This window comes from Schistocerca americana, chromosome 6 (assembly GCF_021461395.2).
Source record: "Schistocerca americana isolate TAMUIC-IGC-003095 chromosome 6, iqSchAmer2.1, whole genome shotgun sequence".
Taxonomy (NCBI): Eukaryota; Metazoa; Arthropoda; class Insecta; order Orthoptera; family Acrididae; genus Schistocerca; species Schistocerca americana.
The window spans coordinates 85,128,865-85,155,541 of NC_060124.1; the positions used below are offsets into that span (position 1 = coordinate 85,128,865).

At 47.2% G+C, this 26,677-nt stretch overlaps 1 protein-coding gene across 2 annotated transcripts in view; it reads left to right on the top strand.

Moving 5' to 3' along the window:
* Positions 1–5,083: 5,083 nt before the first annotated feature.
* LOC124619434 (calbindin-32) overlaps positions 5,084–26,677 on the top strand; it is a 747,279-nt gene continuing 725,685 nt past the window's right edge. For both annotated transcript variants that reach the window (XM_047145810.1, XM_047145811.1), the window contains exon 1: positions 5,084–5,270. In XM_047145810.1, the coding sequence (XP_047001766.1) occupies positions 5,102–5,270 (169 nt within the window). In that variant the 5' untranslated portion in view covers positions 5,084–5,101. The remainder of the gene's footprint in view (positions 5,271–26,677) is intronic.

The window sequence follows — 26,677 nt, forward strand, 5'->3', positions numbered from 1 at the left end:
CATGGCATGTAAACTGAGAACTATTTATCTAAAAACCTTGTTGACAAACAAAAGCTGAACGCATGCAACTGAGCGTGGTACGAGCAATGTTACAACGTTAATATTACGAAAAATAACTGAAACAATTCAATTCCTAAGGACGCTTCAGGCCTTTCTCATAAATTTAGTGCAAAGTGTGAACCATGATTTCATCAAACTCATACAGAAGTTATTACGCGTGTTCCATGCAAATGCTCCGATTGAAAGAAGACTTTTCTGTTACCAAAGAGGTTTTCCTTGACAAAATATGATTTAACAATGCAGTAAAATGGGTAGGCAGTTTACTAAATAATGACAGACAACTGGATGTGACATTACAAAATCAGTGATATCATGTGTGAAAACTGCTTTATCAAAATGAGTATTTGACACTTACACCTAATTTTAGAATGACGTAAAGGAATGCCCACTATAGACGGCCATAAGCAGTTCCCGACATTTCCTGCATTTTCTGTTTTTCTTAGATACAAGGTTGTGTTTTGCAGAGCATTTGTAAATATGTCGCGTTTTACATGTGTAAGTGTTGTATAATATTTGAAAGCTGTTTAAAAAGTATTGTTAATTCTTCATTGACAGAAGTTTTGTGGCGTAGAAATGAGCGTATTTGAAAGCTACACAAAGTGTGGATGGTTGCGCCATGCTTCATCGTTCGTGCACGGAAGAAACGGAGGTAGGATTTATACCACGGAACGTATCGTACTTGCAAATGTGCTAAGTTTCTTTAATGCCTTAACAATCCGATCTGTCTTCAATATGGGAATATATGTTACTTTCCAATAGCTTCTGTTTCAAAATATATTTAACTTGTAACTGGTTTTTTATTACGTGGTCTAAGGAAAAAAGAACGACGCATCAAGGAGTACACGCCTCTAGATATATACCTGTCTCGCAACAGCTCGGTCATTGATGTGTACCTCAAATTTAGTCACTTGTCACTGCCCTGTATCCAGTTTGTACTACACTTACAAAACGATACACCACGAAACACGTTAGATGTGACGTGCATGTAAGACAAACAGATGCTTACTATATCAGAAAATTTGATCTTTTATTCAAAGCTTCATAAATTGAGTAAAGCTTCATAAATTGAGTAAGTCAATAATGTTTTGGTTCACCTCCGATTCCTACGCAAGCATTTATTACTCTTGACACCGATTGACAGAGTTGTAGGTTGTCCTTCTGAGGTATATCGCCCAAAATTCTGTCCAATTAGCCCTGTAGATCGTCGAAATCCTGAACTGGTTGGAGCGTCCTGCCCATAACACTCGAAACATTCTCAACTGAGGAGAGATCTTGCTGGCCAACGTAGGGTTTGGCAAGCACAAAGAGAAGGAGGAGAAACTCTCGTTTTTCTTATCTCGCTGAAATGTAAGCCCAAGATGGCTTGGCATGAATGGAAACAAAACGATGCGTGCAGTATGCTCTACGTGACTTTGTGCTGTAAGGGTGCCACAGATGACAACCAAACGAAATGTCTCCCCAGATCATAACTCCTCGTTTTGAGGCCACGGGCGATGACAGGTTGGTACCGCACCGCTTTCCATGCTGTCTCCAGATACGTCTTAGGCCTGGAGTCTCATTGATTGGAGTAGAACTGTCTTTAGTAATGAGTCCTGCATCGAACTAAGCCACGATTACCACTGAAGAGGAGCCCATGCTTGCCAAACCCTACGTTGGCCAGCAAGGTCGCCGGATCTCTTCCAATTGAGAGGTTATGGAGCCTTATCGACAAGACCCTCCAACCAACGCGCAATTTTGACGATCTATTGGGCAGAGTTCGCACGATGTCCTCAGGAGGACATCGAACAAATTTATCAATCGGTGCCAAGCCGAAGAACTGCTTGCGGAAAGTCCAGAGGTGGAGCAACACATTATTGACTTTTTCAGTTTTTTGACCTCTTTCTCTTGAATAAGTCATCCAGTTTATCCCAAATTGTAATCATTTATTTGTCTGTACATTTACATCGCATCTACCGATTTCCGTCCGATTAGGATAATTCCTTCGTGGCGTGTCGTCTTTCTCTTTCTTTCTACATCTACATCTACATCTATACTCCGCGAGCCACCTTACGGTGTGTGGCGGAGGGTACTTATTGTACCACTATCTGATCCCCCCTTCCCTGTTCCATTCACGAATTGTGCGTGGGAAGAACGACTGCTTGTAAGTCTCCGTATTTGCTCTAATTTCTCGGATCTTTTCGTTGTGATCAATACGCGAGATATATGTGGGCGGTAGTAATATGTTGCCCATCTCTTCCCGGAATGTGCTCTCTCGTAATTTCGATAATAAACCTCTCCGTATTGCGTAACACCTTTCTTGAAGTGTCCGCCACTGGAGCTTGTTCAGCATCTCCGTAACGCTCCCGCGCTGACTAAATGTCCCCATGACGAATCGCGCTGCTTTTCGCTGGATCATGTCTATCTCTTCTATTAATCCAACCTGGTAAGGGTCCCATACTGATGAGCAATACTCAAGAATCGGACGAACAAGCGTTTTGTAAGCTACTTCTTTCGTCGATGAGTCACATTTTCTTAGAATTCTTCCTATGAATCTCAACCTGGCGCCTGCTTTTCCCACTATTTGTTTTATGTGATCATTCCACTTCAGATCGCTCCGGATAGTAACTCCTAAGTATTTTACGGTCGTTACCGCTTCCAATGATTTACCACCTATGGCATAATCGTACTGGAATGGATTTCTGCCCCTATGTATGCGCATTATATTACATTTATCTACGTTTAGGGAAAGCTGCCAGCTGTCGCACCATGCATTAATCCTCTGCAGGTCCTCCTGGAGTACGTACGAGTCTTCTGATGTTGCTACTTTCTTGTAGACAACCGTGTCATCTGCAAATAGCCTCACGGAGCTACCGATGTTGTCAACTAAGTCATTTATGTATATTGTAAACAATAAAGGTCCTATCACGCTTCCCTGCGGTACTCCCGAAATTACCTCTACATCTGCAGATTTTGAACCGTTTTGTCTTAAGAATGTACACTACTGGACATTAAAATTGCTACATCACGAAGATGACGTGCTACAAACGCGAAATTTAGCCGACAGGAAGAAAATGCTGTGATATGCAAATGATTCGCTTTTCAGAGCATTCACACAAGGTTGGCGCCGTTGGCGACACCTTCAATGTGCTGACATGAGGAAAGTTTCCAACCGATTTCTCATACACAAACAGCAGTTGACCAGCGTTGCCTGGTGAAACGTTATTGTGATGTCTCGTGTAAGGAGGAGAAATGCGTACCATCACGTTTCCCACTTTGATAAAGGTCGGATTGTAACCTATCGCGATTGCATTGTGTCTTATCGCGACATTGCTGTTCGCGTTGGTCGAGATCCAATGACTGTTAGCAGAATATGGAATCGGTGGGTTCATGAGGGTAATATGGAACGCCGTGCTGGATCCAAACGGCCTCATATCACTAGCAGTCGAGATGACAAGCATCTCATCCGCATGGCTGTAACGGATCGTGCAGCCATGTCTCGATCCCTGAGTCAACAGATTAGGACGTTTGCAAGACAACAACCATCTGCACGAACAGTTCGTCGACGATTGCGGCAGCATGGACTATCAGCTCGGAGACCATGGCTACGGTTACCCTTGACGCTGCATCACAGACAGGAGCGCCTGGGATGGTGTACTGAACGACGAACCTGGGTGCACGAATGGCAAAACGTCAGTTTTTCGGATGAATCCAGGTTCTGTTTACAGCATCATGATGGTCGTATCCGTGTTTGGCAACATCGCGGTGAACGCACATTGGATGCGTGTATTCGTCATCGCCATACTGACGTATCACCCGGCGCCATGATAAGGGGTGCCACTGGTCACACGTCCTGTTCCCATTGACGGCAATTTGAACAGACGACGTTACATTTGAGATGTGTTACGACCCGTGGTTCTACCCTTCATTCGATCCCTGCGAAACCCTACATTCCAGCAGGATAATGCACGACCGCATACTGCAGGTCCTATACGGGCCTTTCTGGATACAGAAAATGTACGACTGCTGCCCTAGCCAGCACATTCTCCAGATCTCTCACCAACTGAAAACGTGTGGTCAATGGTGGTCGAGCAACTGGCTCGTCACAATACGCCAGTCACTACTCTCGATGAACTGTGGTATCGTGTTGAAGCTGCATGGGCAGCTGTACCTGTACACGCCATCCAAGCTCTGTTTGACTCAATGCCCAGGCGTATCAATGCCGTTATTACGACCAGAGGTGGTTGTTCAGGGTACTGATTTCTCAGGATCTATGCACCCAAATTGGGTGCAAATGTTATGACATCTCAGTTCTAATATAATATATTTGTCCAGTGAATACCCGTTTATCATCTGCATTTCTTCTTGTTGTAGTAATTTTAATGGCCAGTAGTGTATGATAATCTTCTTTTACAGGGCTGGGTATAAGCGAAGTGTTCTAAAAGTGTACCAAGGTTTAACAATGTCCTCTTTGTGCTCTTCGTAGCTTTTTGTGTGTTTGCGTGTGTGTGTTCTTAGGATGCCATTTATATTTGCTTGTGGTTACATATACGTTGCGCCCAACCCACATATCATCCACATCATCATCGAATCGCATCCCATTGAGTACAGTAGTTACGTTATGAGGTCACAGGCATCGAACATTTAGATTAAAGTGCACTTCATCGCAAATTCTCTGGAAATTATGAAGCTGTGTCAAATTCTGCTTGAGAAATAGGCGCGCAGTCCGGAACCGCGCGACTGCTACGGTCACAGGTTCGAATCCTGCCTCGGGCATGGATGTGTGTGATGTCCTTAGGTTAGTTAGGTTTAAGTAGTTCTAAGTTCTAGGGGACTGATGACCACAGATGTTAAGTCCCATAGTGCTCAGAACCATTTGAACCATTTTCTGCTTGAGAAGCAAAACGATTGCTACTGACACTATGCTGAGGCGTTACGGGCCGAAAACCCGAGAGCTTTTAAATTAATTTATTTCACCAACTCTATCACTTGCACTTAGCGCTCACGTTCCGCGCTGACCCGCGCTGTGTCTGTCCGTGTTCCGCAGACGACCGCGCCCTCCGCCATGAGCGGGTCAGACGCCGCCGCAGCCGCCGCCGCTGCCAAAGCCAAGAAGCTCAACCTGGAGCGCGCCACCAACTTCATGAGGCAGTTCCGCGACCCCGACAGCCGGGAGCTCAAGAAGCTGTCCGCCAACCAGTTCATGGAAGTCTGGAGCCACTACGACAAAGACGGTAAGTCGCCGGCACCTCGCTCTCACCGCACTATAATAATTCTTCACTTATTACTTCAGAAATCTGAAAAAACCTTAGAAGTTAAGCGATTCCGAGGCATTTACTTTTTGTTTCAAGGTAAAAAAGCTAGTTACTTTCATTGGCTGGTACAGAGTTCACCGTAGTGCAATGGGCTCTTACTGATCAGCTAGTGAATGTAGTAATTGTCGTCCCGTTAGTTGGCAGTTATGAATGAATTAAAAATCGTCACCGAAGTTTCTGCAGGCTCTGTTGCTTTTTACCGCAAGCCAACAATCATCAACAGATGACATAAATATTGGCATAACATGAATTAGAATCAATGTGAAATATCAATTGAGACGAGAATTTTGAGTTATCTCATCGTAAAGGATGACGATCATTTATTAATCTCGTGCAGTAATCAGTCAAACAATTGTGAATTACTCCGTTACAGAATTGCATAACTCAAGCAATCGTCTTTATAGCCTGCCTTGATGCGGCCCGCCACGATTTCCTTTCCTGTGCTAACCTCTTCATCTCAGAGTAGCACTTGCAACCTACGTCCTCAATTATTTGCTTGACGTATTGAAATCTCTGTCTTCCTGTACAGTTTTTGCCCTCTACGGCTCCCTCTAGTACCATGGAAGTAATTCCCTCATGTCTTAGCAGATGTCCTATCATCCTGTCCCTTCTCCCTATCAGTGATTTCCACATATTCCTTTCCTCTCCGATTCTGCATAGAACCTCCTCATTCCTTACCTTATCAGTCCACCTAATTTTCAACATTCGTCTGTAGCACCACATCTCAAATGCTTCGATTCTCTTCTGTTCCGGTTTTCCCACAGTCCATGTTTCACTACCATACAATGCTGTACTCCAGACGTACATCCTCAGAAATTTCTTCCTCAAATTAAGGCCGGTATTTGATATTAGTAGACTTCTCTTGGGCGGAAATGCCTTTTTTGCCATAGCGAGTCTGCTTTTGATGTCCTTGCTCCGTCCGTCATTGGTTATTTTACTGCCTAGGTAGCAGAGTTCCTTAACTTCATTGACTTCGTGACCATCAATCCTGATGTTAAGTTTCTCGCTGTTCTCATTTCCACTACTTCTCATTACCTTCGTCTTTCTCCGATTTACTCCCAAACCATACTGTGTACTCATTAGACTGTTCATTCCGTTCAGCAGATCATTTAATTCTTCTTCACTTTCACTCAGGATAGCAATGTCATCAGCGAATAGTATCATTGATATCCTTTCACCTTGTATTTTAATTCCGCTCCTGAACCTTTCTTTTATTCCCATCATTGCTTCCTCGATGTACAGATTGAAGAGTAGGGGCGAAAGGCTACAGCCTTGTCTTACACCCTTCTTAATACGAGAACTTCGTTCTTGATCGTCCACTCTTATTATTCCCTCTTGGTTGTTGTACATATTGTATATGACCCGTCTCTCGCTATAGCTTACCCCTACTTCTTTCAGAATCTCGAACAGCTTGCATCATTTTATATTGTCGAACGCTTTTTCCAGGTCGACAAATCCTATGAAAGTGTCTTGATTTTTCTTTAGCCTTGCTTCCATTATTAGCCGTAACGTCAGAATTGCCTCTCTCGTCCTTTTACTTTTCCTAAAGCTAAACTGATCGTCACCTAGTGCATTCTCAATTTTCTTTTCCATTCTTCTGTATATTATTCTTGTAAGCAGCTTCGATGCATGAGCTGTTAAGGTGATTGTGCGATAATTCTCGTACTTGTCAGCTCTTGCCGTCTTCGGAATTGTGTGGATGATCCTTTTCCGAAAGTCAGATGGTGTGTCGCCAGACTCATATATTCTACACACCAACGTGAATAGTCGTTTTCTTGCCACTTCCCCCAATGATTTTAGAAATTCTGATGGAAAGTTATCTATCCCTTCTGCCTTACTTGACCGTAAGTCCTCCAAAGCTCTTTTAAATTCCGATTCTAATACTGGATCCCCTATCACTTCTAAATCGACTCCTGTTTCTTCTTCTATCACATCAGACAAATCTTCACCCTCATAAGGTCTTTCAATGTATTCTTTCTACCTATCTGCTGTCTCCTCTGCATTTAACAGTGTAATTCCCATTGCACTCTTAATGTTACCACCGTTGCTTTTAATGTCACCAAAGGTTGTTTTGACTTTCCTGTATGCTGAGTCTGTTCTTCCGACAATCATATCTTTTTCGATGTCTTCACATTTTTCCTGTAGCCATTTCGTCTTAGCTAACCCTGCACTTCCTATTTATGTAATTCCTCAGCGACTTGTATTTCTGTATTCCTGATTTTCCCGGAACATATTTGTGCTTCCTCCTTTCATCAATCAACTGAAGTATTTCTTCTGTTACCCATGGTTTCTTCGCAGCTACCTTCTTTGTACCTATGTTTTCTTCTCAGTTATGATTCCAGAAAACTGAGTGGAGCTAGAGATTACTAACGATAGCAACCCCTTAACCCTACCAATGCTAAACGGGGGTGGGGGGGCTGGGCGGTACTTTATGCTCACCATTTGAAAATATTGTAATCTAAGACGTTAATTTAAATTGTAAAATTCTGAAAATAATATTGTTTTTAATGAATTCTTCTTCCAGATTCCATAAATCTTTTCAATTTTTCACTGAGACTTAACCCAAAAATTTATGTCTTAGTACTAGATGTCACTTTCACAGTGAACGTCATACACTGATTTGAGGTTCAGGTCATTACTTAGAGATCAGTACGTCTTTAAAAAAACATGTAGCTGAAATAAATCAATAACACTTAATGAATTTTTTGAAACTGTTCAATAGTAAGCGTAAAGTACGAGGGTAATCCCAAAAGTAAGGTCTCCCATTTTTTATAAGTACATAGACCTGTTTATTTCTGCAATGGTTTACATCAGTTTACAGCTTGAATATTTAGCTATTTTTCGACATGATCACCATTTCTGTCGATACATTTTTACAGAAGCTGTGGCAGTTTTTGTATGCCCGTGTCATACTAGCTCGCCGCCATGCTGTTCGATAAGTTATGAACCTCTTCTTTCAACTCGTCGTCGGAGCTGAATCGCTGGGACCACAGTTAACGCTGACAGGTACTGTGAGACTCTGAAAAAACTCAAACGGGCAATTCAGAACTGAAGAAAAAGAATGTTGAGCAAGGGCGTACACATTCTCCATTACAACGCTCGCCTACACATCGCTCGGCAAACCGTTGGTCTCCTGCAACAGTTTCAGTGGAACATAATCACCCTTCCACCCTATAGTCCTGACTTGGCGCCCAGTGACTTTCACCTGTTCCCTAGGTTAGAAGAACATTTGGCCGGAAAGCGATTCAGCTCCGACGACGAGGCGAAAGAAGAGGTTCATAACTTTCTGAACAGCATGGCGGCGAGATGGTGTCCCATGGGCGTACAAAAACTGCCACAGCGTCTACAAAAATGCATCGACAGAAATGGCAGTTATGTCGAAAAATAGCTAAATGTTGAAGCTGTAAACTGATGTAAACCATTGTAGAAATAAACAGGCCTATTTACTTATTAAAAAATTGGAGACCTTACTTTTTGGATTACCCTCTTATCTTCCCGCGCCTCCCTACCCTACCCTTCCCTGGTAATGTGCGCTATTGAACATGTGTTAGTATTGCTAGGGTTAATACTGCGACATCAGCACATTAACTACTCTGGTTTCACAAAGCAGGTGACATTGTGGAATGCTATAATTCAGCAGTCTGCCTCACTACACGCCAGCCCAACTTGTGAATCTTCTTACACGTATCTTACGTGTAATTCATCTGTTGTAATATGCTCGGCCAACATGAACATTCTGATTACAATTAATTCAGTGTGGAAAGCAGTAAACCGAAACCTAAACCTCAGCTGGCTCGAAGGCGAGTCGCTTCCGCCGAGAATTTAGGCACTGGCTGTATCTTCTAAAATTTCTTACTACGACTGTACGACTGTACAGGATGGGCCATATGTCAGTTGCCAAAAAAAGGGAAATACAAATTTATTATTGACACAGAAGTACATATAGAGTTCAATGCACCTCCAAACGTTGCTCAGAGTGGTTTCCACGCAGTTCTAACCAAACATTGCTTCTTTTCAACAATATCTTACAAAATGAGTCACAAATCTTCCGGGGGTGTAGGTTTTAAAATTCTGATTCCGTTCGTTCCTTCAAATGGTCAAAATCACAAATCTTGACGGAATAAATTTAATTTTTAATATACGACACACTGAAAAATCCGTGGGTGTGATATACGGGGGTCCCGCAGGCCTTTCAATAGTACCCCGTCTGCCAACCCATTCATCAATGTTTGCATTTTGGAAGTTTGTCACAGTTTCCCCATAATTTAGGAGTGCTTCATCTTGTTAGCATAACAACATTTCCTTAACCGGTTGGAGATCTACATCTACATCTACACCCACACGTCTACTCAGCAATTCGTGTTTAAGTGACTAACAGAAGGCTCATCGAACCACCTTCAGACTCAACCAAAATATCCACGGGTGTGCTGCCGGCCTACAGTGTCCAACGGGCACAATATTTCGGCGATCATACATGTCGCCATCATCAGGTGAACTGACGGACTGAGCTCCTGTGAACGTGCCGGCACGGAGATCCGTACGCTATGGCTGCTCAGAGGGAACTGGGTTTGGTCGGTCCAGCGTGGCTTCTTCGCGAAGAAACTTCAGTCTTCGAGTAAAGCGGAGTTCACAACATATGCATGTTTTGCCTCCTATTTATTCTGGCGGTGCGTCTTCTAGAGGTGATTGGCTTCTGGTTGTTTTCACTTTGTCTTCTTCTTCAGTTACAGCCTATGCCGTAAGGAGCTGGGGCCAGCGTGTGTTGGCATTGCGCCGTATCTTCTGCCCCAGAGAGCGTATGTACCGGTTCTCGGATTGCCGCGCCTGTTCGTAGAAGCGGCGGGCAACCATACGGACGTGGTCCTTGACTTTGCGGACCTCAGCGAGGTCGTGCAGTGGTCCAGATGGGAAGTCCCGCGGCAGGTGCAGCGCCAGGCGGAGAGCCCTGTTCTGCAGAGATTGTAGTTTCTTCAGGTGGTCGTCTGCCGCATTCCCCCAGACGACAGCCGCATAATCGAAGACAGGGCGGATTAGCGCCCTGTACAACGTGACGCCCAGTCGCGGAGGAAGAGTCGACGTCGGGTTGAGCAGGGGGTAGAGCTGGAGAAGTCGACCCCTTGCTTTGTTTACGACGCCCTTCACGTGTGGGCCCCAAGTGAGGCGGCGATCTATGGTGACCCCAAGATACTGCGCTGTCGGTCGCCAGTTGACAGGACTGCCTCCAACGACGAGTGGGGGCAGAGCGGCTGGGATGACACGACGGGTTGCAATGAAAAATTGCGTCTTGGCGCCATTGAACTGCAGTTTCCACTTGACGGCCCAATCGGCTAGGGTGTCGACAGCGTGCTGCAACCTCTGGCGAAGTGTGTCCGCGCGCATACTTCGTGAGTATAGCGCAGTGTCGTCGGCGTACAGTGCTAGATGCACACGAGGGACCGTCGGCGTATCAGCCGTGTAGAGCGTGTACAGGATCGGCCCCAAGACCGACCCTTGTGGCACGCCTGCTCTGATGGGACGGACTGTCGACAGGCCAGTTTCTGCACGGACGTGAAAAGTCCGTCCATCGAGGAAGGACCGTAGCAGACGGATGTGGGATCCAGGGACCCCCATTTCGAGAAGTTTGAAGAGCAGCCCATCGTGCCAGACGCTGTCAAAAGCGCGCGAGACATCAAGGAAGACTGCTCCGAAGTATTCGCGCCTCTCCAGGGAATCGAAGGCTTCCTCCACGAGTCGGAGAAGTTGGTGCTCCGTAGAGTGGCCCTTACGGAAGCCGAACTGGGCATCTGGGAGTAGAGCTTCGGCGGTGACGTGTTGCTGTAGCCTCTTCAGGTAGATGCGCTCGAAAACTTTCGAGATGGCAGGCAGCAGACTAATCGGGCGATAGCTCTTCGGCTGCCGGAGATCTTTTCCCATCTTAGGAATAGCCACAATCTCAGCATGCTTCCACTGCAGGGGAAAGTGACCGGTGCGAAAGATCTTGTTGAAGATTGGAGCCAGGTGAGTAGAGGCGTCCTCAGGCAGTTGTTTCAGCATGGCAGTGGAGACGTCGTCAGGGCCTGCAGCTCTCTTTGGATTGGGGGCCTTCAGAGCCGCCGAGACTTCTTCAGGAGTTGTGGCCTCTATGTCATCATTGCAATCCGTTTCCAGATAGCGAGGGAGCCGGGCAGCGACTATCTCTTCATGTTCTGCGTCCAGTGGATCCTCTACAGGCTTGAAGTTCTCTTCAAAAACATCGGCGAGGGCATCAGCCTTCGCGTTTGGTTCACAGACAGTTCCGGTTGCAGTTCGGAGAGGCGGCATACGCTGCGTTCGCCGTAGGAAGTGTTTCGCGGTCCTCCAGGCAGACCCGTCGTCAAGCTGAAGAGTCGCCACACGGCTAGCCCACTCCCGGTTGCGGTGATTGTCCACAGCCACCGTGATTTCGCGCCGCATACGGTTGAGTTGCCGTTTGGTGGCGGGGTTCCGTGTACGCTGCCATTCGCGGTACACTCTGTTCTTCTCGGCAATTTGTGCAAGGAGATCGGGGGGCAGCTGTCGAGAGTGGTCCTGGCGCTCGCGTCTGGGCGGAGCCGCTTCATTGACTGCGGCGAGGGCGGCGTCCGTGAAGTGGAGGAGGGAATCTTCAGCTTCCGCGTCGTCTACAGGTGGCATCCCAGCTAGGGACTCGGTCAGGGTGTGGCGAAAGAGATCCCAGTTGACTCCAGAGAGTGACACCCCACGCCTGGGTAACTGCAGTGGGTCGAGGTCGACGTCAAAAACAACTGGCACATGGTCAGAGGAGAGAACATTCCGTGTCGAGGCGAGGATGCGGTGCGGAATGCCTTTCACGACCGCGAAGTCGACGATGTCCGGTTGTCCATTAGCGGGGAAGATGGTGGGATAATAGGGACCCACTACCACGGCGTCATTGCGATCCACGATTCGGAGGACGCGGCGTCCGTCTCTGTTGGTGAGTCGTGAACGCCAAGCGACGTGCTTGGAGTTATAGTCTCCAGCGATGAACAGCTTGCCTCCGATGGAGAGAAGAGATTCTAAGTCCGCATCTACCCATGGACGCGACGGTGGTTTGTAGATGGCAATGAAGGTTATGGCTCCCGCTGACGTGTGCGCGACAACTCCAATCGCCTCCAGAGTCACGAGCGGCGGCAGTTGAATCTGGTGGTGACGGATCCCATTCCGTATGTAGATGTCCATTCCTCCGCCGGCAGTTGGCCTGTCAGCACGGTAACAGGAGTAGTTCGGCGCTTTGACTGCAATGCCTGGTTTAAGGCGGGTTTCGCTGCGCAGACAGATGTCCACGGCTTCATCACGAAGAAATTGACGAAATTCGCCAGCTTGTGTGCGTAGACAGAGGGTGTTCCACGCGACGACCGTGAGTCCTCTAACACTTCCCATGATGAGTAGTGGAGGAGCGTCTGGTGGCTGCCGGAGTGGCAATCTTCTGTGCAGCGGTCAGGTGCTGCGTGAGGACATCAAGCAGTTTTGTTGTGCTCGCCACAAGTGCGGTGAGTTGAGTAATCAGACTGGCGATGTCCGTGGCGGAGGCGGCAGGAGCCGTATCTTCTCTGGCGCCGATGGAAGTGGCCACCTCTTCGCCATTGTATGTGGCTTCTTCTGGGGCGTTGATTGTGCGACCCCCCGTCTCGCGCCGGCCGCCGCGGCGTTGGGGGCGTGCACCAGACGTCACGGGTAGGGCAGCAGATGAGGGGCCCGGTTCCGGGTCCGACGAATTCTGCACAGGTGGAGTGGCGCAGGTTAGTAGTGGATGTCGTGCCCCTGCGTCTTCAAAAACATCGCGGGTGTGGGAGTCTTCATTGCGGCGACGTGCCTGTGGGCCTGCATGGTCGGCGTCATCGCTGTGGGGTCGGCGGGGCGCCAGTCCTCTGGCGACAACCGTGGCGTGGGAGATTGTAGGTTCAGCCTTGGCAGACTTCTTCTGTTTCGCGGCGACTGGCTGGCCACGCTGACGAGCACTGGCGCGTCTCCAACCTTCACAGCCGCGGTAGCTGGCAACGTGAGCGCCCCCACAGAGAGCGCACGTTGGCTGCTGCTTCCGAGGGATGGGGCAGTCCTTCGCTGGGTGTGCACCGGCGCACTTCACACATTTTTCAGGCATGGAGCAATGCCGGGCGACATGGTTGATGCCCTGGCACCGGTAGCACTGAACAGGGCCTCTCTTGGCGCGCAAGTCTTCTGTGGTCACCGAGACGTTGGCGAGTCGGGTGAGCTGGTGGAGCTTCCTGTTCTCGATTGTATCGGATGCGATGACGAGAAACAGGGGCATGTAGTCACGTGATTTGGGCTGCTTCATCTTGACCACAGTTCTGACACTGAAGTCGAGCTCTTCGAGTTCTTCTTTAATGTGATCCGGCTCCATGTTGAAGGGCAGATGCCGGATGACAATCTTCAGGACGCGGTCCGGTGTGGTGGCGTGAGTGAAGAAAGGGATTGCCCTTTCAGACGCCTCCTGCGTCACGCGTCGGTAGTCGTCTGCTGAGCGCAGCGTAATCTTGTACATGTCTCGTCCGGCGACCTTCACATTGTAGACTGCCGTCGTCCAGCTATTGAGAAGCTGCTGCAGCTGCCGGAAGGTCCCTTCGTATTTCAGAACGATCGGCGGAAGTGGCGCATCCCTCCTTGGCACCGTGGAAGGGCGCGGTGGTTCCTCTGGGGCATCCTCAAGGGCAGCAAAAGTGTTGGCAGTGGATGCCGGCTCGTGGGTGGACAACACCCGTCGTCGCGCTGTATGGCGTCGCTTCGGGCGAGTGAATCCGTCAGCATCGTCAGCAGGCGTTCGTTTCGATCGCTTCTCAGCCGGGGAGCTGCGCCCGCCGGTAGGGGCCGTATCGTCTTCTCTTCTGCTTTTGCCGGATTGCCGACGAGGTGGTGGTACGGCAGACGGCTCGTCTTCTTCCGACTCCGGAAGCGGAACTGTAAGCGCATCCATAGCGATATCCATCATGTCCTGATTCGTTGCGTGGTCCGTCATAAGTGGGGGGCCAGATGGGGCCGCCGACGTAGAAAGCTCCGCCGGACGGCGATCTGCCACACCCTTTGCAGTACGTAGCTCCGTTCGCTTCGACATCTCTCACGCGAATGCTGGGTGCGGGTGGGTTTGGTCGCGGCGGCGGCCAACTTAAATACACTCCGCCCGCGGCGCGCTCCCTCCGTCGTCCGCGCCCCGCGCCACGGTCGCGCGGTGGAACAGATTGCGACGGCGTCTGAGATGACGTGGGTGTGATAGCTCTGTCCGCCGTGGTCGTCACAACTATACGTTTGCTCGATTTACTCTTGATTAACCCGATCGCTGGTTCCCAAGCCTTGCTAAGATTATAGCCACAGTCACCGTTTATGAGGTCGTCATTGGTGCGAATTTCGATGGCCTCTCTAACAACGCTGTCCCAGTATCTCCACGTCTGTACCAGAATCCTCGTGCGGCCATACTCCATGGCGTGATTTTCCGACAAACAATGTTCAGCGACCGCCGACTTGCTCGGATACATCAGTCGAGTGTGCCTCTGGTGTTCACGGCATCGATCCTCGACGGTACGCATCGTCTGACCAATATACGACTTGACACACTGACACGGAATCTGGTACACGCTGGCCTTCCTCAAACCGAGGTCATCTTTGGCGCTCCCCACCAGTGCACGAGTCTTATTTGGAGGACAAAACACAGTTCCAACCCGGTGTGCGGGCGATTTTCCCCGAGAGTGCGCCTGTGTATGGAATAAATGCAGTGCCTACCTCCTCCCTCGTGACTTCATCCATCTCAACAGGTTGTGCTGCAGTGGTTGGGTGGAGAGCACGTTGAATCTGCCACTCTGAGTACCCATTTTTTCGAAACACAGTTCTCAGATGTTCCAATTCCTGGGGTAGACTCCTGCGTCAGAGATAGTGCGCGCCCTATGTACTAGAGTTTTAAGTGCCCCATTCCTCTGTGAGGGGTGGTGGCAGCAGTCTGCGTGCAAATACAGATCAGTGTGCGTAGTTAGAGAGGCCATCGAAATTCGCACCAATGACGACCTCATAAACCGTGACTGTGGCCATAATCTTAGCAAGGCTTGGGAAACAGCGATCGGGTTAATCAAGAGTAAATAGAGCAAACGTATAGTTGTGACGACCACGGCGGACAGAGCCATCACACCGACGTCATCTCAGATGCCGTCGCAATCTGTTCCACCGCGCGACCGTGGCGCGGGGCGCGGACGACGGAGGGAGCGCGCCGCGGGCGGAGTGTATTTAAGTTGGCCGCCGCCCCGACCAAACCCAGGTCCCTCTGAGCAGCCATAGCGTACGGATCTCCGTGCCGGCACGTTCACAGGAGCTCAGTCCGTCAGTTCACCTGATGATGGCGACATGTATGATCGCCGAAATATTGTGCCCGTTGGACACTATAGACCGGCAGCACACCCGTGGATATTTTGATTATCAAATACGCCGGGAGAAACTCAAGAACCACACCATCAGACTATTTCTCTACCTTTCCACTCTCGAACAGTGCTTGGGGAAAAATAACACTTGGATCTTTCCAAGCGAGCTCCGATTTCTGTAATGTAATTACAGTCATCGTATCTATGTAGGTGGATGCCAAGAAAATATTTTCATATAACAAGGACGGGATGTGACTGAACGTGGCATCAGGACTCATCGCCTCGCTCTCCGGAATTTACGGGAATTAGGTACACTTGTGTGTGCAGATGTGGTGCCAACAGCCTCCAGTGAGGCACCAAGGCCTCATTCCTTCCATCCCAAGACGCGCCACCGCTGTTATCCGTGCCCAAAGTGGACATACCGGCTATTAGGTGTTCATCGTGTTCTGGCTCATTAGTGTATCTTTACGTACAGAAACTGACAGCGAATTTACTTGGCTAGGACATATAGATTTACTGATTTCGCTTTGTGCATTAAAAACTTAGAGACATTGCTTTGCTTCTCTTGAAAGTTTTTATTTATATTCATTACTAGGAAAAACGGATTTTTTGCTTTATAATTGGGTGCCCACTCATTGGATTTTTATTTCGTTTTGTTTACAAATAAAATGCCTACAACATGGTCTAGTCTTTCTGAATACACCATAACTGAGGACTACATGAAACTAGGCCTCTAACGAAGACCGTAAGGGGAGTCTTGCTGCGTCCCGAGAACATGAAGCTTCGACATATTCTTTGGAATTCTCTCTGATGACAGGCGCGATGTAGCTCTTATCGAGCTATCGAGAGCGTCATGCTTTGTCTCACTCCTCAGAGCACTTCATTCACAGAGGCTTTAAGTTACTTCTCTCCAACGTAACATCACACGAGCGGTAATTCTAAAGGGAAATGGCACAAGTGAGTGGTTTTTTATACCCCGAATCCCGTTTATTCGTAACAGTTTACCATTACGCTTTAAACGTGTACATTTCCGGGTGAGCTTATGTAAGGAAAGCGCAAGGCCAGACGCTGCGTGTTGCCGGCGTGTCAGTTGGTTTTCGTACGGTCAACTCTCCGTGATTTTCTCCCGTGTTACTGAAGCAAACAAGCCCTTCGCTCGTATCCCCAATCATACTACTTGAAACGTTGTACACAAAGAAGCCTTATAAGTAAAAAATGATTATCATGTATATGAAGTCTCAGGAAGAACTACACTCCTGGAAATTGAAATAAGAACACCGTGAATTCATTGTCCCAGGAAGGGGAAACTTTATTGACACATTCCTGGGGTCAGATACATCACATGATCACACTAACAGAACCACAGGCACATAGACACAGGCATCAGAGCATGCACAATGTCGGCACTAGTACAGTGTATATCCACCTTTCGCAGCAATGCAGGCTGCTATTCTCCCATGGAGACGATCGTAGAGATGCTGGATGTAGTCCTGTGGAACGGCTTGCCATGCCATTTCCACCTGGCGCCTCAGTTGGACCAGCGTTCGTGCTGGACGTGCAGACCGCGTGAGACGACGCTTCATCCAGTCCCAAACATGCTCAATGGGAGATCTTGCTGACCAGGGTAGTTGACTTACACCTTCTAGAGCACGTTGGGTGGCACGGGATACATGCGGACGTGCATTGTCCTGTTGGAACAGCAAGTCCCCTTGCCGGTCTAGGGATGGTAGAACGATGGGTTCGATGACGGTTTGGATGTACCGTGCACTATTCAGTGTCCCCTCGACGATCACCAGTGGTGTACGGCCAGTGTAGGAGATCGCTCCCCACACCATGATGCCGGGTGTTGGCCCTGTGTGCCTCGGTCGTATGCAGTCCTGATTGTGGCGCTCACCTGCACGGCGCCAAACACGCATACGACCATCATTGGCACCAAGGCAGAAGCGACTCTCATCGCTGAAGACGATACGTCTCCATTCGTCCCTCCATTCACGCCTGTCGCGACACCACTGGAGGCGGGCTGCACGATGTTGGGGCGTGAGCGGAAGACGGCCTAACGGTGTGCGGGACCGTAGCCCAGCTTCATGGAGACGGTTGCGAATGGTCCTCGCCGATACCCCAGGAGCAGCAGTGTCCCTAATTTGCTGGGAAGTGGCGGTGCGGTTCCCTACGGCACTGCGTAGGGTCCTACGGTCTTGGCGTGCATCCGTGCGTCGCTGCGGTCCGGTCCCAGGTCGACGGGCACGTGCACCTTCCGCCGACCACTGGCGACAACATCGATGTACTGTGGAGACCTCACGCCCCACGTGTTGAGCAATTCGGCGGTACGTCCACCCGGCCTCCCGCATGCCCACTATACGCCCTCGCTCAAAGTCCGTCAACTGCACATACGGTTCACGTCCACGCTGTCGCGGCATGCTACCAGCGTTAAAGACTGCGATGGAGCTCCGTATGCCACGGCAAACTGGCTGACACTGACGGCGGCGGTGCACAAATGCTGCGCAGCTAGCGCCATTCGACGGCCAACACCGCGGTTCCTGGTGTGTCCGCTGTGCCGTGCGTGTGATCATTGCTTGTACAGCCCTCTCGCAGTGTCCGGAGCAAGTATGGTGGGTCTGACACACCGGTGTCAATGTGTTCTTTTTTCCATTTCCAGGAGTGTATAAACAAATATCCGTGCTATGTCCAGTTTCTCACCTACTGTTACATTTTATCACTGTGGATACAGAAGTCGGCCGCTGTGGCCGAGCGGTTCTAGGCGCTTCAGTCTGGAATCGCGCGACTGCTACGGTCGCAGGTTCGAATCATGCTTCGGGCATGTACATGTGTGATGTGCTTGGGTAGTTAGATTTAAGTAGTTCTAAGTTCTAGGGGACTGATGACCTCCGATGTTAAGTCCCATAGTGTTCAGAGCCATTTGATAAAGAAGCTTTCACTGCTACGCACACAACTCAATCACAACAGTAGTTGTTTCTGTGAGAAGTCCTCGGAAGTTTTACACCTGTTCAATTGGTTCAAATGGTTCAAATGGCTCTGAGCACTATGGGACTCAACTTCTGAGGTCATTAGTCCCCTAGAACTTAGAACTAGTTAAACCTAACTAACCTAAGGACATCACAAACATCCATGCCCGAGGCAGGATTCGAACCTGCGACCGTAGCGGTCTTGCGGTTCCAGACTGCAGCGCCTTTAACCGCACGGCCACATCGGCCGGCCCTGTTCAATTCCTCGACGATATAGAACTGCTCCTTGGTCAGAGAGAAGTAAATTCCGAACATACGTATCAACCGCTAGAATACGAAGTGCTAAATTTACATCGTAAATGAAATGTAGTATCAAATAGATCGGCTCTTAATTGAAAAAGCAGTAACACTTGATAATTGTCGATTACAGTTCCATCTACCACGAATGGAAAGGAATGGTATGGGTAAACAGTACGTATCTGCGGCGTAGAATCCGAATATACAATAAAAATTGAGGGGGTTTCCATTTGAAAATACGAAGTTGATCCCTCCCACGCAGGGGGGTTAGTTAAGAGATGGCCAGTTGTAGCACAGACAGATTTCCGCTTTACTAATATTAACTTTTCACCTAGAGCATTTTTTGTTTTTTTTCGTGCGATGCTTCGTTTTCCAGATATTTAGTTGTTTCACGTGAAAACCAACACCTTGTATGTATACAGGTGTTTGGAAGTCCTTGCGTCTAACGCCTAGGGGCGGTGATAACGCCTTAAGGAACAAATTTTGTTAGAGACAAAATGTTTGTTGATACTTCCCATTGACGGTAGTTGTTTTTACATTCGATTCGCCGGTGCTGGTAATGCGAGATTACGCTGAAGTAGCATCAGCATACTACCAACCCCAGTAAATTGATAGAGTGATTTTCAATAAGAAAACCCTAAAACTGAGAAGTTTTCTCCAATGAAGTCTCGACTCTGGCGGATTTATAGTGACACTGTGTTTACTGTGAATAGTGAAGAACTGTACGGCTAATAGTCGATGAATTTGACACTGCCAGCTGGGTATTAACGACGATACTGCGCATAATCCTGCAGTAAGTAAACAAATTTTTTGTTTCGCACAACTCGCCACGTAGCTATCTCCATTACAGAACATTTAAGTGATTCATGTCTCCTTGTCATAGAGCCTGTACCCATCATCACGCTCCGAAAATAAAGATGCGATTTCTGCATGGCCCTTCCGAAGATGAGCTTGAAAAGGATCGAAAACTACATACTGGAGGTGAAGAAATAATTGATACATGATTGGTCGCAGTTATTTATAATTAAACTTTATTGATGTCTATTCACGTGTCCTACATACAGTATCACATAACGGATAAGACTGTCCTATTTATTTATCTTTGAATCATGAAAATGATAGCCCTATCCAATTGTGGTTTACATGTACGACTTCATAAAAAGATAAAACAACAAACACTCTTTGGGATAAACCATTTTATCTACTCGTCTTCTCATCTCTTTCCGCCATCTCCTGTAGCGTGTGTCCATACGAGTGCAAGCAGTGGCGATCCACACTTCCCCTGAGACGAAGTAATCACTGTTGGTAAAATAAACCGGCGGGCTGTGAATTGAGGTGGTGAGGCGGTTCTATGCCAGGATTGCAAACTGTTGCGCGTGGGAGGTGAGCGTCAGACGCTACCCACACAGCGGTGGAGGCGGCGATAGGGTGGAGGTGGAGGCGGGGGCGGGGCGCCGCTGCTTATTTGGCACGCCGCGCTACGGCGTTCGTCGCCTCGTGTTGACGCTGGGGGAGCCGGGGGCGGCTGGCTACACACAGCCGGTGCCTATACCCGCCCTGCTGAAGGAGTGTGTGTGTGTGTGTGTGTGTGTGTGTGTGTGGCCGGCCTACGCTCGCTCGCTCCGTTTCCAATAGCTGCGAGGGATTCTCAGCGCCGTCTCTCTTTATTGACACTATTTCCGCGTACGCTATTTGTTGCTGATAGATTTCCGTCAGAACTGAAGCGCCCCACGCTGATTTTCTCCACAGCATCAATCTCTCAGAAAATGAATACCATCTTTCAATTTTCAACAAAACCATTGAAAGATACCGTATTTATATTTTGTTTATTTGTAGTTGTTTGTTTGTGTATGTTTTGAAACGTCCCCTTAGAAAAATTAATGAATTACTGTGCTGATAAACCTCTTACGTTATTTGATTTTCAAACGGCTGAGCAGAACTGAACGTACTCAGACATTTCTCTCTTTGCTTATTCTGATTAACACTAAACTGACACACAACATTTTTAGCGCAACGCATTCCGACTTTTAATAATCCCTACAAAAGAATGGCCCTGACTGACAATAACCTATACCTTTCATGAATCACTTACCTCACAAAAATCATCGTTACTCGACCTACTGCAATACAGCGAGTGCCAATACTGCCAGTTAAACAAAAGATTCTAAGGCACTAACTACTGATAGGCATAGTTAGCAAATGAAAGGTTTTGATAGAGAACGAACAATGTATTTACCTTAATAGTGTTCAAAAGTAAGTCATATAAATATCAGTTCATGGTATCCGGTATTACAAATTTACTCCTTCTGGCGGCCACACGTCCAGATCGTCCGCTCTTAAAATTCTGCCATCTCTCTCCCCACATCTACCACTGCTGGCGGCTCACCTCCAACTGAGCAGCGCTATACGCTGTTCATATCCAACTGCCCAACACTACAATGGCAAATATTCCAACAATGCCAACCAGCCACAAACTGCACACAGCATAGTCAGTGATTTTCATACAGAGCACTACGTGACGTTACCAATATAAAAACCTAAACAGCCTACTAACAGTTTTAGTGTAAATCCCATCATTGACTCTGAAAATATTTGTGTGGAGTCTAGCCATGTATGGAAGTGAAACATCGACGGTAAACGGTTTAGACAAGAAAAGAATAGAAGCTTTTGAAATGTGGTATTACAGAAGAATGCTGAATATTAAATGGGCAAATCGCCTAACTAATAATGAGGTACTGAACAGAACTGACAAGAAGAGAAATTTGTGGTGCGACATGACTAAAAGAAGGGATCGGTTGTAGGAGACATTCTGAGGCATCAATGGTTCACTAGTTCAGTGATGGAGGAAAGTGTAGGGGGTAAAAATTGTAGAGGGAAACAAAGAGATGGATGCAGTAATGAGATTCAGAAGGTTGTAGGTTGCGCTAGTTACTCGGAAAAGAAGAGGCTTGCACAGGATAGAGCAGCGTGGAGAGCTGCATCAAACCAGTCAAGACCACAACAACCACAACAACAACAACAACATATTTGCTTCCGGTTGACCAAATTTGGAAAAACATTGCGGTGGACAGAAATATGTAAACACCAAAACACAGTACATTACCATACCTACTACAGTGTAGAAGACCGTTCGCAATCAAAACAGTTCCACTTGTCACGGAATAGATAAATATAGGTCCTTTGTGGTTGTCAAGGGTTTGTTACACGATTCGCTCTGCAAGATGGAGGCAAGTCCAGGTAACGATCATGGAGGTGCCTAGTGATCATGCACCCTTCTCTCCGAAGTAGACCACAGAGTCTCAGTACTATTGAGATCTGGTGACTGGTAACCAGGCCAGAGGAGACGTGACGATGCAACTTTGTGATCAAGAAGCCTGACTTGGTCGATGCAAGCTGTGTATCCTGGAACACAGCATCACCTGTAGGAAACAAACACAGTATTATGTGGTGGACCCGATCAGTCAAAATGGTGAAGTAATCCTTGACAATAATGACAGTAACCGTTGGGCCCATTAAATACCACAACATGTCCCAAACCGTCACCGAATCACCGCTGTGTGTCATTCTTTGACTGAGTCAGACATTGGGAATCGTGTGAAACTAAACTCATCCAACCAAATGACATTCTTCCACAGTCTAGATTTTGTGGCTTCAGCATCAAGTTTTCTTCTTATGGCCTTTCTGTCAGTGATGAGTGGTTTTGGAATTCCTGTTCGTCCGGCTGTTTCGACCTTCGTATTGTTTTTGTGCTCACAGAGATCGCGGTTGCAACGTTCATTTCTGTAGTGACTTTCTCAGCTCTCCTGTCTTATGTTTCGTCACAGTCATACTCAATGATCGCCTCACTTGCACCCGTGTTGTGTCTTAGCGGATGATGCTTTCCCGCGTTCTTCGTATAAAGTATAAATCTTCGATAAAGTGCCTGTTGGAACATGAAACAATTCAGCTACCATACGGGCACCAACAATTTTCCCTGGTTCGAATTCACTGAGCTCCCACATAATACACTCACAACTGTCCACAACACCGTACTAACAACGACAGACCCTTGCAACCTATCAAACACACTGCTCAGGTGCCGTTCCTGTTCAAAAACAACAAAGCTACCTGCTGGCTTGGCAACCATCTGAATTTATATACAAGCTTGCTTTTCTCGCGGTGTTAGCATATTTTTGTCGAACCCCTGTATATCAAAAAAAGCTCTTTGTCGATACTCTGTTGATCATATGGAATCGCTACGTGCAGCCACATCTCTGTTGCAGGTCAAACTAAACCTGTATCCTCATTGACATTCCATAGAACGTGCTGTGTCTCCAGTCGTGAACCACTGAGTGCGTACAATGCTCAGTCTGACAGTATTCCTCGAAGTACCCCTGTCAGTTTAGGGCTAAAAGAGTTGTCAGAACAGGAAGTCGCTACCGAATTGGATTATATTACTGCGACTGCTATCGTGAGGAAAAAGCAGTAGAAGATCTTTCCCATAGCAGTGACACACGGTCAACAACTGTAAATGATGAACATCATCTACTAATTTTATATATATATATATATATATATATATATATATATATATATATATATATATATAGGGTGTTTCAAAAATGACCGGTATATTTGAAACGGCAATAAAAACTAAACGAGCAGCGATAGAAATACACCGTTTGTTGCAATATGCTTGGGACAACAGTACATTTTCAGGCGGACAAACTTTCGAAATTGCAGTAGTTACAATTTTCAACAACAGATGGCGCTGCAAGTGATGTGAAAGATATAGAAGACAACGCAGTCTGTGGGTGCGCCATTCTGTACGTCGTCTTTCTGCGGTAAGCGTGTGCTGTTCACAACGTGCAAGTGTGCTGTGGACAACATGGTTTATTCCTTAGAACAGAGGATTTTTCTGGTGTTGGAATTCCACCGCCTAGAACACAGTGTTGTTGTAACAAGACGAAGTTTTCAACGGAGGTTTAATGTAACCAAAGGACCGAAAAGCGATACAATAAAGGATCTGTTTGAAAAATTTCAACGGACTGGGAACATGACGGATGAACGTGCTGGAAAGATAGGGCGACCGCGTACGGCAACCACAGAGGGCAACGCGCAGCTAGTGCAGCAGGTGATCCAACAGCGGCCTCGGGTTTCCGTTCGCCGTGTTGCAGCTGCGGTCCAAATGACGCCAACGTCCACGTATCGTCTCATGCGCCAGAGTTTACACCTCTATCCATACAAAATTCAAACGCGGCAACCCCTCAGCGCCACTACCATTGCTGCACGAGAGACATTCGCTAACGATATAGTGCACAGGATTGATGACGGCGATATGCATGTGGGCAGCATTTGGTTTACTGACGAAGCTTATTTTTACCTGGACGGCTTCGTCAATAAACAGAACTGGCGCATATGGGGAACCGAAAAGCCCCATGTTGCAGTCCCATCGTCCCTGCATCCTCAAAAAGTACTGGTCTGGGCCGCCATTTCTTCCAAAGGAATCATTGGCCCATTTTTCAGATCCGTAACGATTACTGCATCACGCTATCTGGACATTCTTCGTGAATTTGTGGCGGTACAAACTGCCTTAGACGACACTGCGAACACCTCGTGGTTTATGCACGATGGTGCCCGGCCACATCGCACGGCCGACGTCTTTAATTTCCTCAATGAATATTTCGATGATCGTGTGATTGCTTTGGGCTATCCGAAACATACAGGAGGCGGCGTGGATTGGCCTCCCTATTCGCCAGACATGAACCCCTGTGACTTCTTTCTGTGGGGACACTTGAAAGACCAGGTGTACCGCCAGAATCCAGAAACAATTGAACAGCTGAAGCAGTACATCTCATCTGCATGTGAAGCCATTCCGCCAGACACGTTGTCAAAGGTTTCGGGTAATTTGATTCAGAGACTACGCCATATTATTGCTACGCATGGTGGATATGTGGAAAATATCGTACTATAGAGTTTCCCAGACCGCAGCGCCATCTGTTGTTGACAATTGTAACTACTGTAATTTCGAAAGTTTGTCTGCCTGAAAATGTACTGTTGTCCCAAGCATATTGCAACAAACGGTGTATTTCTATCGCTGCTCGTTTAGTTTTTACTACCGTTTCAAATATACCGGTCATTTTTGAAACACCCTGTATATATATACAGTGGCGGTCGAAATAATAGAGCCACCTCTATTGACGAGATTAAGAACTAGGATATCTATTAGTTCGCGAAATCGCCACGAGTGCCGTGTTGTCAGTCCCTTGTAGACAACATCAGGGAAGACGTTGCTGCTATCTTTAGTCGTCCGAAAGGAAGCGTTTGAGCTAGACGTGTGAAAAGAGGCATAAAGGTAAGAATCTTATGGGTCAAAATAATAGAGCCGCTTTACACATGTGCCTTTAAATTGATTTTTATGCAGTTGTTTTGTATGTAAATTGACGTGTGGTTTTGTTTACATTCGTCTAGATGGGCAGAGCAAAGCATACCAGTGAAGATGAGCGTATAGTAATGTTCCGGATGTTCAAAAGTGGGATGTCCATGAATAAAATAGCCAATGTCTTGCACGTTTCGCGAAAACGAGTCCAGAACGCCATGAGACGGTCAAAACAAACAAAGCCGCAGGTGGAGAACAGGGGGCGACCTCGTGTAACTACTCCTCGCGTAGACAGACTCATCACTAGGGAAGTGAAGAAAGACCCATTTTTGTCAACACCACGACTGAAAGCCATTTTGTTTAGCGACGAACATGATGTTCAACCATCAACCTCAACGATTCAAAGACGACTGAGATCTGCAAAATTGAATGGGCGCATTGCAAGAAAGAAGCCACATGTTTCACAAGCTAATGTTCGGAAAAGGTTAGCCTTTGCCCGGAGAAATGAACAAAAACCTAATACTTGGTGGAGGAACATCCTTTGGTCCGATGAATCCAAGTTTAATAGGTTTGCCTCAGACGGAAAAGTCTATGTGCGCCGCCCACCAAACCAGGAATTTAATCCCAAGTACACTTTAAAAACTGTGAAATACGGTGGCGGAAGTGTTATGGTATGGGGATGTTTTTCGTGGTACGGCATTGGTCCAATACACCGTATCAACGGCATAATGAACGCAGAAATGTACAAAGACATCTTGGCAAATGTGATGCTGCCTTATGCTGAAGAGGAAATGCCGCTGAAATGGAAATTTCAGCACGATAACGATCCAAAGCATACTGCAAGGATCATAAGGCAGTTTGTTCAAGAGCACAATATCGAAGTATTAGAGTGGCCACCTCAGTCCCCTGACGCATCACCCATTGAGAACTTATGGGAGATCTTAGACAAGAGAATTGACCGCTCAAAAGCTACATCGTCAGAAAAACTGTGGGATGAAATCCAGAGAGCCTGGTATGCGATCAGTAGTGACGAATGCAGGCGTTTAGTAGACTCTATGGGTAAGAGGTGCAGGGCAATCCTCAAAAATAAGGGTTACCCCACGAAGTACTAATGCAGTCCTATGCAAAAAAGACTGTTCCTGTACGTTTCATAAGACTGAGATCAAGTACAATATATTTGTTTCAATTGGCTCTATTTTTTTGACCCTGTGGTCTGGTATTCTTTTGAATATTATCAATTATTACTGATTATTTTGTGTTGTGTTATCGATATAACTGACTATAGTACAATGTGGCTCGGTTGTAAAGGTTTCCATCATAGTTCAAACATGTCAA